The following is a 13,031-nucleotide window of genomic DNA, read 5'->3' as shown; positions in this document are numbered from 1 at the left end:
GTCTCCGGTCATCAGTGTTTGATATTTCCGAGCTGTAAGGTAGTACTCGAACGTCACACAGGCCAGGCTCCACTCCATGTCAGGCCTCTGTGTGGAGTTTTCCTGGCTGCTGTCCACTCTCACCTTCTGAGATGGCATTTATAACTCTTTCAAGGGAGCCTTGAGAAGCCATTCCTCTCAAAGAGCTGTTCAAAAGACTGGCTCGTTGTTATATTTCTCACATTTTCAAATTCCTAGTAGCATTTATAAGATATAATTTGGATTGGAATAATTCATTTTTACACAGGCCTCGAGTATACACTTTATAAGTAGGAATGTTTGTGAAATACTGATTATAATTTCATTTTGCATGTGTTTTCATTGTAAAAATTCCATGTAAAGGTGGTGGAATAGCCCCATGTTTTGACAGTGACATCACTGTTTTGAATTTTCCCTCACCCAAAAAACTTTGTGGTACAACAAAAGCAGGATACATGTAACTTCCATGCAAAATAACTTTAAGGTCAAATCCTCCACACAAACGGTTCAGCAAGGTCACGTAATATCCCCCTCTCCTAAGTTAGCTGTGCATATAGTGTACATCACGTTCACGGGAATGGAGCGTATACCTGTCAAAATTTGCATCACAAAATTTGTGAAATGTTCCGAGTAAATGAGGGAGAATAAGGGAAATTATGATCTTTCACTAGAATATCCACCAGCACACCAATCCCCTTCATTTTTTAGAATTTGTTGTTGCAGCTCGACTGCCTACTGTGGTGCAACAATGTTATTTTACTGGTGTGCGTCTTTTATTTTGAAGGCCCGACTTTACTGGCTACAAGATGTGTTATGCCCATGTTGCCTAGTGTTATATAGCTGACCAGAAGCTGTGCTGCTCCAGCAGAATCGGAGAGGATTTTTTTCATGGAAGTTAAAACGATCACAACAGGAGGGCACTGAGAAAGAAAGGCAAAATAAGTGAGTTTTCCAGTGAAAACGGGAGAGTTGAGGGTATGATGGAGCTGTGGACGACTCAAAGTCAGAGATATCATTAGTAGTTGACCTGAAGGCAGCTTGGGACACACAGGTGGTAAAATATAAAAAACATAAAGCAGCGTGGGCAACTCGGACTCACGGGACCCAGGTGGAAGGCATCATTGGCAATTTGCATAAAAGAACGATCTGCAAACGAACGACTCGCATCTGCAAATCACATCTTTCCCTGAGAAGAGTCGTTCAAAAGACTCGACTCGTTCGCGAACGTTACATCACTCACCTCTTTGGACCTGCTCGGAAGAAATGGAAGCCACCCCCGGTCGTCGGTGGTAGTTTTAGCATATCGCTTGTGAACAACTAAATCACAGGTCACACAGTCCAGCTGTCCGTGTCGGCGTCGTCCGTAAAGAAAGACGGTGAGTGCTTCATCTGGACCGGGATCGCTCCTGTAGGTCGTCCCGTGCATGCATCGCGGCCTCCCGGCTCTCCTGGAACTCGAGCTCAGAGGCTTCAGCATAAGGCCGCGTGTTTTTTAGTCGGCTCTTGGACGTGGGCGCCCCAGCGGGTCTGTCCATGTCGCGCTAACAGTGAAAGATTACCGAGACGGTTAGAGAGAATGAAGGATTGTATATGTCGTCTTTAATAAAACTGTTAAGTCATCTTACTCTTAGATAAGCTAGCGTGGTGCTAGCAGCTGAGCTAACTGAAACTATTAATACATTCGCCACCGAGAGTTAATAAAACGCAAACGCATCGCATCTGCTTGTCCGCTGTGTAACGTGTTAAGTGTGGGTTTGGTTTAGTTAAGTGGCCTGACATTGTCGTTATTTTTTTTTTATAGTGTTGAAAGTTGGAGCTAGCGGCCTAGCAGCCTGAAATGCTAGCTGCTAGGCTACACGCTACTGCTGACCTGCTGGAGCTTGTTTGTGACTAATCAACACACGATAAAAGTCTGCTAACACTGCTAGCTTAGCTTGCGGGTCCGACTGTGTGTGTGTGTGTGTGTGTGTTTTGGCACTTAGGTTTACTTGATCACATTTTCTTCAGGTAAAGTAGTTGGTGTTTTACTTTTGGCTTTGAGAGGGGAAAGGTCACAGCAAACTGAACTTGAATGATTACTTCAAAACAAAGGTTGAATATTTGAGTGTTGCTGTAAATGACTTATTGGAATTGTAAAATTTGACTTCATGTGACCGGAAAGTCCATCTTTCACGTTTACAGTACTGAGCTGCAATTGAATAACATTTCACTTTAGCAGCTTTAATCATTTATAAGTCCGCAGTTTGATCCCCTCTCCATCTGTACTGTTGCTCTTTCAGAGGCTTAAGGGGCGTTTACACTTGCACCTCCCAGAAGTGGTACGCAACTGCGCGTGCCAATGAGTTAATTAGTCGTAAACAGGTGTGAAGTATGTCAATACTGCAGGGCTGTGTGCCAGTGCGCAAAGAAAATGTTAAAATGTTAAAAATTTGTGGTATGTATAATTTCTGTGAATTACTCTTAAATGCAACGTGAACGCACCACATGTGCAAACGATGTGGATAGTGCATATGAAAGTGTGTTAGGTGTCTGATTCACATGAATGGGTTAATTCTCGGGGGGGGCATTTCAAGTAGTTTCTGTAGCTTCTTGGATCTTCATTGTGATTATCTGTTAATAAGTGTGATCATAATGCTCAAAGTAATGTCTTCAAGTCAGCAATTCCCTTTCCCACACACACAGCTGCCTGTTTTTTTCTAGTTGATTGCTTCCTTCCCTCTCGTTGCATATTCTCTATCTGCAGCTGCAAGAAACTATAGACTTATCTTTCTTTATTGCATGAACTTCTCTGGAGTTAAATATCTTATGGATTCCTTGCAAATAGAGGAACTAATGAAGGAGTGATCCCTGCTATTGTTTGGCATAACGCGGGGACACAGCGAGACCAAATGAATGACTGCTTAATGGATGCGGGAAGTGGTGGTGACAATGCAAACACATGCGGGAACAATGCACGTGCATACTATAGTCGTGCACTAGACATAAACACTACTTTTACAAGGTGTAAATAAGCGCGGGAGCGTGATCATTTCGTGCCAATGCGCACCATTTGTGGTCACGAATTGCGTGACAAGTGCGTCATTTATGCGTAAACAGAACGCAAACAGTGGCACACTAGTCTTCACGCGTTTCAGGCGCACCGTAAATAAATAAATGACACACATTGCCACGGAAAATTGCGGGACAATGCAGAGGCAAAATGCGTGCAAGTGTAAATGCCACTTTACTAAAATTGACATCTCTTCTGCTCCTCCTGAAGGAACTCATGTACAGGTTGGTCCTCTGGTTACGGATGAGTTCCGTTCCTAAACTGTAATATAAGTCGACTTTTGATGGAAGCTGAATCTATACCTAAATTGAACTTAAATGAACTTCTTAGTCACTCACACTGTACACAGAACACATGATAGGCATAAAATACAGTAATAAAACACTAAATACTGTACAAGAATTCAACTGTAATAAAAAGAGAGCGAGCAACTTTTTTTAGTGGTTCAGTTCGTACCTCGGTATTAGGGAGGTAACGATTACCGGTATTAATGATTAACCCCTATAAAACTCCCGTCGGTTAGTATTACCATTTCAAATTAAAGTTATTTTAAAACCGTGATTGATAACCAGTCTCTGATAAACTCCTGGACCATTTCCTGGAGAAGCAGACATTAGTTATGTTGTATCTCTCTCTCAAAGCACCAACTGTGATGTAAACCAAAGCTCTTGCTCTCAAAAATGGCGCCTGCGGCCCACAATGCATTACATGAGTACGTGCCCTTTACTTCTGTAACGCATTAGAGATGCTAACTGCTAGGTTCCACTGTAATTTGTTAGTAGTAAAGATAAGTTCGTCATTGGCTGAAGTGCAGCATTAACATTTCTATCTTGTAGCAGAAATTGCCAGCTTACTGCTGTTTGTTGACGTCAGGGGTGTCCAAACTTTTTTCACTGAGGGTCACATACTGATTGTGGCACACTTTGGTATTTTTATTTTTAAAGGCTAAAAAGAAACATACAGTACATTTTAAAATGTGGTTGTTAAATTATTAAAATTTGTAATCAGAATAATCACAGTTTATAAATTAATTATGCTTAATCGCCATTTGCAACTATGTCTGAAATATGCCCACGTTCACTGTATTTGAGTAACAAAGATAATGTGCAGTACACGATAATGTATTTTCCAATACTGTATGTTTAACAGTTCCAAATGAGCTAAAAATTCAAACCAAATTGGAACATGCGACACACCATAATATCGTTTGTCTCTCGCTACAATTCTTCTGAATTTGGCTCCAGGCTGGAGTTAGATATTTAGAACAGTATTGTCATTTTCAAACACATTAAGAATAAAATGTCCTCCACAATTAAATCAGGCCATCTTGGCCATCGCTCTTTTTTTGTCTGTAAAATAGATTATTGCTTGAATGAACCTTAGTAGTTTTTGTTACTCACTGACATTGTTTTATTGTGTTGATGTTTGGTGTTTGTGAATGCACCATGCGGAAGGATGTATTGTTCCTAGGATGGCAAGGAGATGTATTTGGGAGTTGGCGATACATTTATGGTGTTGGAATTCCACTCCTGTTGATGTGTAGCAATAAGGTAGGAATAAAGTAAAAATAAATAAATAAATAAAAAATTGTGTCAGAGTCTGTGTACGTGTGGGGGGACGCTACACTTGCCTCCCTCTGCCATCATAAGAGTTGTGGCTTGCCATGGTGCACATGTTTTAATTACTGGAAAAAATGTAACGTAATTAAATAAATCGGTTATCGTGGTTAACATTATTTTTGACAGCCCTAGTTTAAAGGCAACTTTGTTATTAGTAACAGCTTTTTCTTGTTACCTTATGCCTTTTTGTTCTTTGCTCTTTTTTTTTTTTTGCTGTTATTTCTGCTTATTTTATTTCTGCAATGTATTTCTGCTTATTTTATTTCTGCAATGTGCCATGGGCCCATAAAAAAATGAGCTGTGTTCCACAAATCGCCCCTGGTTTACGTATTTCACCGGGAAGGTGAAGTGTTACCAAACTACAGAAGAGTGTGTCCATGCTCTGTCTTAGTACTACCGCTATCATGACTCCCGCTTGTCAAAGGCTGGGCTGCACACTTGTGGAGGTGTTGTGGTGGTGTTTAGCACGCTTCCATATCGTGCCTTTCATGGTGGTGATAATGCACGCTCCCTGGGCTTGTGGAGGTGCCCTGCATATCTGGAACTCTGCTCCTACGACAAATGCATGACGCAAGAAACACTTCCTGTCTTTCACTTGTAATACATACCGTGTGGGAATTCGATATGAGTCTGTACTGAACCTAAGGCTCTGTACTATAAAATCTCAATACGTGTATTAATAGATACATGCAGTAATAGGTATGGCCCTTTTCGGCATGCGAACGTAAACAACAGCAGCGCCTTGGGACCGCTCCTCTTTTTGTGTGGGTTGACTCATCAGATAAGAAACACATCTCCACTGGTACAAGTCATTATGAAGTAAATCCACACTCTGAGGAGTGCAAGCAGTACTCTAGAATCCACCGTTGTTGTTGTTGTTGTGCCTTTCCCACCCACGCATGTCCAACTGCCGGCAACTTTCGCGCACATGCAGTTTTTCCAAATGTTGCGTCTTTTCCGTGTACATGGGGATACCTTGTCTTTCCTCCCTGGTGCCTGCTTCTGTTTTGTTCCGTTTTCAGGCAATGAAACATTGTTCTCATGTCGACCACCGAAACAAAATAAAACAAAACACAACTTTTCACCCAAAAACGTTGTCGTGTAAATATGGCCGAAGCCGCCACCCAACAAATAATGACAAGCTTTCAAAGTAAAAGGTGAAAAAATGACTGATGTAAATGATTGTGTTGCTGACAGCTGCTCACACTTCATGTCCCGCAAGCCCCTACCTGAGTGACTCACCTTCCTGGTTGCTTGGATGAGTCCCAAACTGCGAGCCCAGCGTGAGCAGTGATTGGCCGCCAGCCAGACCACGTAGCCAGCGGCCTTCAAGGTGAGAGGTCAGCTGACCTTCTAGAAGTTTAAAGCCTCAGCCTTATTCTACTTGCAATACTCGTGTGTGTGTGTGTGTGTGTGTGTGTGTGCGTGCGCGCGCAGGCGAGCCATCATGGCAGACGTGGACCCAGACACCCTGCTGGAGTGGCTCCAGATGGGTCAAGGCGACGAGCGCGATATGCAACTCATCGCTTTGGAGCAGCTCTGCATGCTATTGCTCATGTCTGACAATGTGGACCGCTGCTTCGAGACGTGAGTGCACCTCTTGCTCACACATCTTCACGTAGACGGTGGCCAGCTGATCTCAACACCGCCTCTGTATAGGTGTCCCCCTCGGACCTTCCTCCCGGCACTATGTAAGATCTTCCTGGATGAGAGCGCTCCAGACAATGTGCTGGAAGTCACGGCGCGCGCTATCACCTACTACCTGGACGTTTCTGCGGAATGCACCCGCAGGATTGTAGGTGTGGACGGCGCTATTAAAGCGCTTTGCAGCCGTCTGGTGGTGGTGGAGCTCAACAACAGGACCAGCAGAGACCTGGCTGAGCAGTGTGTTAAGGTAGGATGCATGCCACTAAATATGCTTTTATTGGCAGGAAGTCATGGTGTGACACTTGTTAACATGAAGCATGTCAGCCATGACCACATGCTAGCAAACGCTTCACACTTTTCCTTTTGGTCTTGTACGCATCAAAAGACATTTGACTTCTTTATCCTTGTCATGCCAATCTAATGCTGCATCGACATGACCATGAAATCAGAGGAAGTCATGTGACCATGTGGCAACAGCTGTCTTGGTTGTGTTTGCGCCAGGTCCTCGAGTTGATCTGCACTAGGGAGTCTGGCGCTGTTTTCGAGGCGGGCGGCCTGAACTGTGTGCTGAGCTTCATTAGAGACAGTGGCCACCTGGTGCACAAAGATACGCTACACTCAGCCATGGCGGTGGTGTCCCGTCTCTGCAGCAAGATGGAGCCTCAAGACTCGTCTCTGGAGACGTGCGTGGAGTCTCTGTCCAGCCTTCTCAAGCATGAAGATCACCAGGTAACACAATGTGACTTCAACATTGATTTGACCTACCGGTACACCGACCTACAGTACACACCTGTAGGAGGAGCAGTGGAGCTTTTGTGAAGGTCATGATTGTGTGACGTATGCTTCAGGTGTCAGATGGCGCGCTGCGCTGCTTCGCCTCATTGGCAGACCGCTTCACCCGACGAGGTGTGGACCCTGCCCCTTTGGCCAAACACGGCCTGACGGAGGAGCTGCTGTCCCGCATGGCAGCTGCTGGCGGTGCCGCGTCGGGCCCCTCCTCAGCCTGTAAGCCCGGCCGCACGTCGACGGGTGGTGCCCCTTCAGCCCCCGACTCCAAACTTAGCAATCAAGTGTCGACCATTGTCAGCCTCCTGTCCACGCTGTGCAGGGGCTCCCCGCTTGTCACACATGTAGGTCACCTGCCTCCAAACGCGAATGCCAAACACATTTCATCACTGCTTTTGACTCCTTCCTGCTCTGGTCCTCAGGACCTGCTGCGCTCCGCTCTGCCAAACTCCATGGAGTCTGCTCTGGGAGGGGACGAGCGCTGTGTGCTAGACACTATGCGGCTGGTCGACCTGCTGCTGGTGCTCCTTTTCGAGGGCCGCAAGGCCTTGCCCAAATCCACGGCGGGGTCCTCCAGTCGCATCCCTTGTCTGCGACGCCTGGACAGCTCGGGAGAAAGATCCCACCGACAGCTCATCGACTGTATCCGCAGCAAAGACACAGACGCCCTCATTGATGCCATCGACACGGGAGGTAAGCGCTACGTCCGCCCATGGGCTGTATTCTGACAGGGATGCATGTTGATTGTGTCCTCACAAGGCTGGCAGCTTGCTACTGTACGTTAGCATGTAGATTTATGATGGATGTTGGTGTCACATGGTCCTGGTGAGCGATGTGCTCTTAGTGTGTACTGTCACGTGCCTGGGCCCACTTCAGACCTAAAGTGTACATTTGCTGAACGAGCTCAATGTAGCAGAGTCATAGAATGACTTAGGGGTGTCCCGATACAACCTTTTCACTTCCGATACGATACCGAGATGGCAGCCTTGAATATTGTCAGATACCAGTATTGATCCGATATCAAGACGAATCGAGTTATCGGAGAATAGTCCGCAACAGTAAGTATGAGGAAAAAGTCACCCATTTACTTCTTTATGCATGTGAGATATAGTCTTCTTCATGCATGTGAAATATAGTTTTATCCACAATGTAGTTGCAAGGGCTCGCTCTTTTCTGTTATAGCTAATGACCTTTTGCCGTCCCCTGGGAGTTTCCCGTTGGATGCGACTTTATATGAAATTTGGCACGATATTATTGTAGCGTCCAGACAGTCATCCAGAATGATGGTGATTTTTTTATTTTAACTTTTTTTTTTAACAGCAGTGCTTAGTTCCAAAATCTCCAACTTGCACGCCATCTCTGCATCCCCTCCACGCCCATGCAGCACTTCCTCATTCTCCACCAATCATAAGTGAGGTACATTCATGGACATCGCAACTCCAAACATAGATACAACACAAAATACCAGCAGATGGTTCCATGATGCACTGATATGGTAAACTCTCAACAACACACGCCAGATATTTCAAGGTCTTTCAAAAAAGTAACGCAATAATGACTTTTCCGGGTAACTAAGTTAATTTATTAAGGAGTAAATCTGTTGGTAACTCAATTGCTTTTTTGGGAAAGTAACTAAGTACTGTAGTTACAACAGTATAACTAATTACATTACAACACTGAAAATAACGAATGAATGGAAGTAATCTACAAAGTCAGAGAAACTGCAGTAAAATAATAGAATAAAAGGATAGGGCAAGTAATCGGGTCTGAACACTAATGATCATTGTGAGTGGTACAAATAGTCTAGTGTGATTACTAGGGTTGGGCATCGATGGGAAACGGGACTGACGTTGCATTTTTCCCAAGATCGTTCAAATGTTTTTTTCCTCGATTCCTAGTTTCGATGCCCACTTTGCCTACTGGAAGAAATAGCCGCGAACACCAATGAAGAAGAAGCCCGGTGAGCACCAGTGAAGAAGAAGAGGCTAAAAAGTTAGGCTTTACTTCATAAATAAAGAGCGTTCTGCTCAGTGCAACATTTGCAACACAATGATATCATGCAAAGGCGGGTGCAAGACCAACATGATAAATGTTCACACATTCATGGTGTAGAAATAACAGAATACCTTTTCTTTGATGCGCTATGTCAGACTTCCTCGAAGCAGTCAGAATGAGGGAAGTCAAACAATAAATGGAATCTATCTCATGCCAATGCAACCCAGGTTTCAGGATGCTCGCTGGAAATTCGGTGTAAATAAAGCACGGGAGCTATGTCTAGGCAAGTTTTATCATTTGCACAGTCAGTCTCTGTTAGCAACAGTCAAGGGACATTCTCATCTGACACAACAGACTTTCAGCCTTCAAAATAAGAGCGCGTTGGTATGGCCTGTTTGTGTTAACAAAATAAGGGTGTCTGTACTGGCAAGTGTGGTTGAAAATAGCCCTGTAAGAAATTCTAAGTAAAGTTGATTAAAAGTTCAGAAATGTAATCCAAAAAGAACTCTTGTTAGCGCCCTCATTTAAACCATGCAAACTTTTATGACCCTGCCTTTTAAGAGCGTCGGAATTGAGAATCATTAGGAACCCGAATGGGAGCTGGAATAGTAAAAATTCAAACAATGCCCAACCCTAGTGAATACACCCTTATTGTCACTTGAAATAACAAACTTGCTTTCAGCCTTTGAGGTGAACTTCATGGACGACGTGGGTCAGACGCTGCTCAACTGGGCCTCGGCCTTCGGCACACAGGAAATGGTACAGAGAGTAGAAAGACCAGCACGGAGATTCGAAAAGTTTCGTCTTGACCTTGCTCATTTTCATCTGGGATTTCAGGTGGAGTTCTTGTGCGAGAGGGGTGCTGATGTCAACAGAGGTCAAAGGTCATCCTCACTGCATTACGCTGCATGTTTTGGACGGCCTCAAGTAGCAAAGGTCACTATCGCACATCCACTCTTTTGTAGACCCACAGCCAGTGGTCTAAATGAGTGTGTGTGTGTTCGTTTGCAGACTCTGCTGCGTCACGGTGCCAACCCTGACCTTAGGGATGAGGATGGAAAGACTCCCCTGGACAAGGCCCGGGAGCGGGGGCACAGTGAAGTGGTGGCCATACTGCAGTCACCTGGTGAGTGTGTGTGCGCGTGCACACGTGTTTGCAGGTAGTCCTGCAGGCAGGTAGTCATGTGAGTGTGTGCATGACAGGAGACTGGATGTGTCCGGTGAACAAGGGTGATGACAAGAAGAAGAAAGATGTCAACAAGGAGGAAGAGGAAGGGTGCGAGCCCAAAGGAGATCCAGAAATGGCTCCCATCTACCTGAAGAGACTGCTGCCTGTTTTTGCACAAACCTTTCAGCAAACCATGCTGCCTTCTATTAGGTGAACTGACTCACTCACTATTTGGACTTACCAGAACCAGCACACTCAAGTGTGTGTGTGTGTGTGTGTGTGTGGGTGTGGGTGTGGGTGTGGGTTTTAGGAAAGCCAGTCTGGCTCTGATCCGGAAGATGGTCCACTACAGCAGTGAGGCGTTGCTCAAGGAAGTCTGTGATAGCGAGACGGGTCACAACCTGCCCACGATCCTAGTGGAGATCAGTGCCACTGTGCTGGACCAGGAGGTAAACCACAACAACCGACCTCAGATCTGTTTTACTGCCCGTGCGTGACTTTGTAGGCAAGTGTAGACCCAAAATCAACCTGTGTGTGTTTGTCAGGACGATGACGACGGACACCTCCTGGCCCTGCAGATCATCAGAGATCTGGTGGACAAAGGAGGAGACGTCTTCCTGGACCAGCTCGCCCGGTTGGGTGTCATCAACAAAGTGTCCACGCTGGCCGGACCAGCATCAGATGATGAGAATGAGGACGAGGTCAAACCTGAGAAGGTATGTGTCAGGAAGTGTCTCACGTGTTCCACCTGATATTTCCTGCTCCCACAGGCGTGTACAGTACATGTTTGTGTGCATGCAGGAGGAGGAGGTGCAGGAGGATGCAAGGGAGATTCTGCAAGGGAAACCCTATCACTGGCGGGACTGGTCCATCATCAGGGGGCGGGACTGTCTCTACATCTGGTCGGATGCTGCTGCCCTTGAACTTTCAAACGGCTCGAATGGATGGTTCCGCTTCATCCTGGATGGGAAGTTGGCCACCATGTACTCCAGTGGCAGTCCTGAGGGGGGGTCCGATAGCTCTGGTGCCACCAGCATACACATACACAAACACACAAATGACCCCTGTGTACCTTCTTGAGTGATTTGTAATCTCTCTTCTATGGTGTTCCCACAGAGTCCCGCAGTGAGTTCCTGGAGAAGCTTCAGCGTGCGAGGAGCCAGGTGAAACCAGTAACATCCAGTCAGCCCATTCTTTCCAGTTTGGGTCCCTCCAAGCTGACAGTGGGAAACTGGTCTCTGACGTGCCTGAAGGACGGCGAGATCGCCATCCACAACTCAGATGGTCAGCAAGCCACCATCTTGAAGGAGGACCTGCCGGGCTTTGTCTTTGAGTCCAACAGAGGAACCAAACACTCGTTCACTGCAGAGACTTCTCTGGGTCAGCACAGCCATCACCTATAGAGTCAATTGGCTCTCCTGAAGAAGCCCTCTATCTAATGTTCCCATGCTGTGTCTGCAGGCTCTGAGTTTGTGACGGGATGGACAGGGAAGCGAGGCCGCAAGCTGAAATCCAAACTGGAAAAGACCAAACAGAAAGTAAAGAGCATGGCCAGGGAGCTCTATGATGACCACTTCAAGGCTGTAGAGAGTATGCCCAGAGGAGTGGTGGTCACCCTGAGGAACATCTCCACACAGCTAGAGTCCTCCTGGGAGCTGCACACCAACCGACAGGTCTGTACCCATTTCCACCACCGGCGGTTTAGTGTAATAAAAGGCAGACTTTGACATTAGGCGGTTTGTGTGTCAGTGTATTGAAGGGGAGAACACCTGGAGGGACCTGATGAAGACGGCCCTGGAGAACCTCATTGTGGTGCTGAAAGATGAGAACACAATTTCTCCTTATGAGATGTGCAGCAGTGGCTTGGTGCAGGCGCTCTTCACTGTGCTCAACAATGTGAGTCATTCTTCACACACACACACTAGGGGCGGGGAAAATAATCCATTCTTAGATGCATCGCGAAGCGGACATTATTAATCGATCCATAAATGTCAATAATCGATGCTGATGGAACAAAAAGACGGAAAGCAGAAATGCCGCCCGGACAGTTTATGGTGGTGCACATAAGTGTAAGACGCTACCAAAATGGCTGAGCGTAAACTCCGACCCGCCCCCGCAGGATTTAAAGCGAGCATCTCAAAGCACTTTGGGTTTCACGTAGTTGAAGGTAAAAATGAGCTGGACAAGAGCCAGACAATATGCAAGCTTTGTCATACACTATATTACCAAAAGTATTTGCTCACCTGCCCTGACTCACATATGAACTTAAGTGCCATCCCATTCCTAACCCATAGGGTTCAATATGATGTCGGCCCACCTTTTGCAGCTATTACAGCTTCAACTCTTCTGGGAAGGCTATCGACAAGGTTGAGGAGTGTGTTTATAGGAATTTTTGACCATTCTTCCAAAAGCGCATTGATGAGGTCACACACTGATGTTGCTTCGAGAAGGCCTGGCTCTCAGTCTCCACTCCAATTCATCCCAAAGGTGTTCTATCGGGTTCAGGTCAGGACTCTGTGCAAGCCAGTCAAGTTCATCCACACCAGACTCTGTCATTCATGTCTTTATGGACCTTGCTTTGTGCACTGGTGCATTGTCATGTTGGAAGAGGAAGGGGCCCACTTCAAACTGTTCCCACAGGGTTGGGAGCATGGAATTGTCCAAAATGTTTTGGTATCCTGAAGCATTCAAAGTTCCTTCACTGGAACTAAGGGGCCAAGCCCAACTCCTGAAAAACAACCCCACACCA

The 13,031-nt window shown here is 45.9% G+C and overlaps 1 protein-coding gene across 1 annotated transcript in view; it reads left to right on the top strand.

Annotated features, from left to right (window-relative positions):
* The first annotated feature begins 1,246 nt into the window (after positions 1-1,246).
* Positions 1,247-13,031, top strand: part of hectd1 (HECT domain containing 1) — a 37,539-nt gene continuing 25,754 nt past the window's right edge. The window contains exons 1-17 of the mRNA XM_054797532.1: positions 1,247-1,394; positions 5,884-6,019; positions 6,124-6,273; positions 6,346-6,580; positions 6,835-7,062; positions 7,182-7,463; positions 7,542-7,812; positions 9,797-9,873; positions 9,952-10,050; positions 10,126-10,240; positions 10,318-10,492; positions 10,593-10,731; positions 10,828-10,998; positions 11,084-11,306; positions 11,399-11,662; positions 11,744-11,955; positions 12,032-12,178. Of these exons, the coding sequence (XP_054653507.1) occupies positions 6,134-6,273; positions 6,346-6,580; positions 6,835-7,062; positions 7,182-7,463; positions 7,542-7,812; positions 9,797-9,873; positions 9,952-10,050; positions 10,126-10,240; positions 10,318-10,492; positions 10,593-10,731; positions 10,828-10,998; positions 11,084-11,306; positions 11,399-11,662; positions 11,744-11,955; positions 12,032-12,178 (2,778 nt within the window). The 5' untranslated portion in view covers positions 1,247-1,394; positions 5,884-6,019; positions 6,124-6,133. The remainder of the gene's footprint in view (positions 1,395-5,883; positions 6,020-6,123; positions 6,274-6,345; positions 6,581-6,834; positions 7,063-7,181; positions 7,464-7,541; positions 7,813-9,796; positions 9,874-9,951; positions 10,051-10,125; positions 10,241-10,317; positions 10,493-10,592; positions 10,732-10,827; positions 10,999-11,083; positions 11,307-11,398; positions 11,663-11,743; positions 11,956-12,031; positions 12,179-13,031) is intronic.

The sequence above is a fragment of the Dunckerocampus dactyliophorus genome, chromosome 13 (genome assembly GCF_027744805.1).
Source record: "Dunckerocampus dactyliophorus isolate RoL2022-P2 chromosome 13, RoL_Ddac_1.1, whole genome shotgun sequence".
In the NCBI taxonomy this organism is placed as follows: Eukaryota; Metazoa; Chordata; class Actinopteri; order Syngnathiformes; family Syngnathidae; genus Dunckerocampus; species Dunckerocampus dactyliophorus.
The sequence above is the reverse complement of the archived record's forward strand: the minus strand, read 5'-3'. Positions and strand labels throughout refer to the sequence as shown.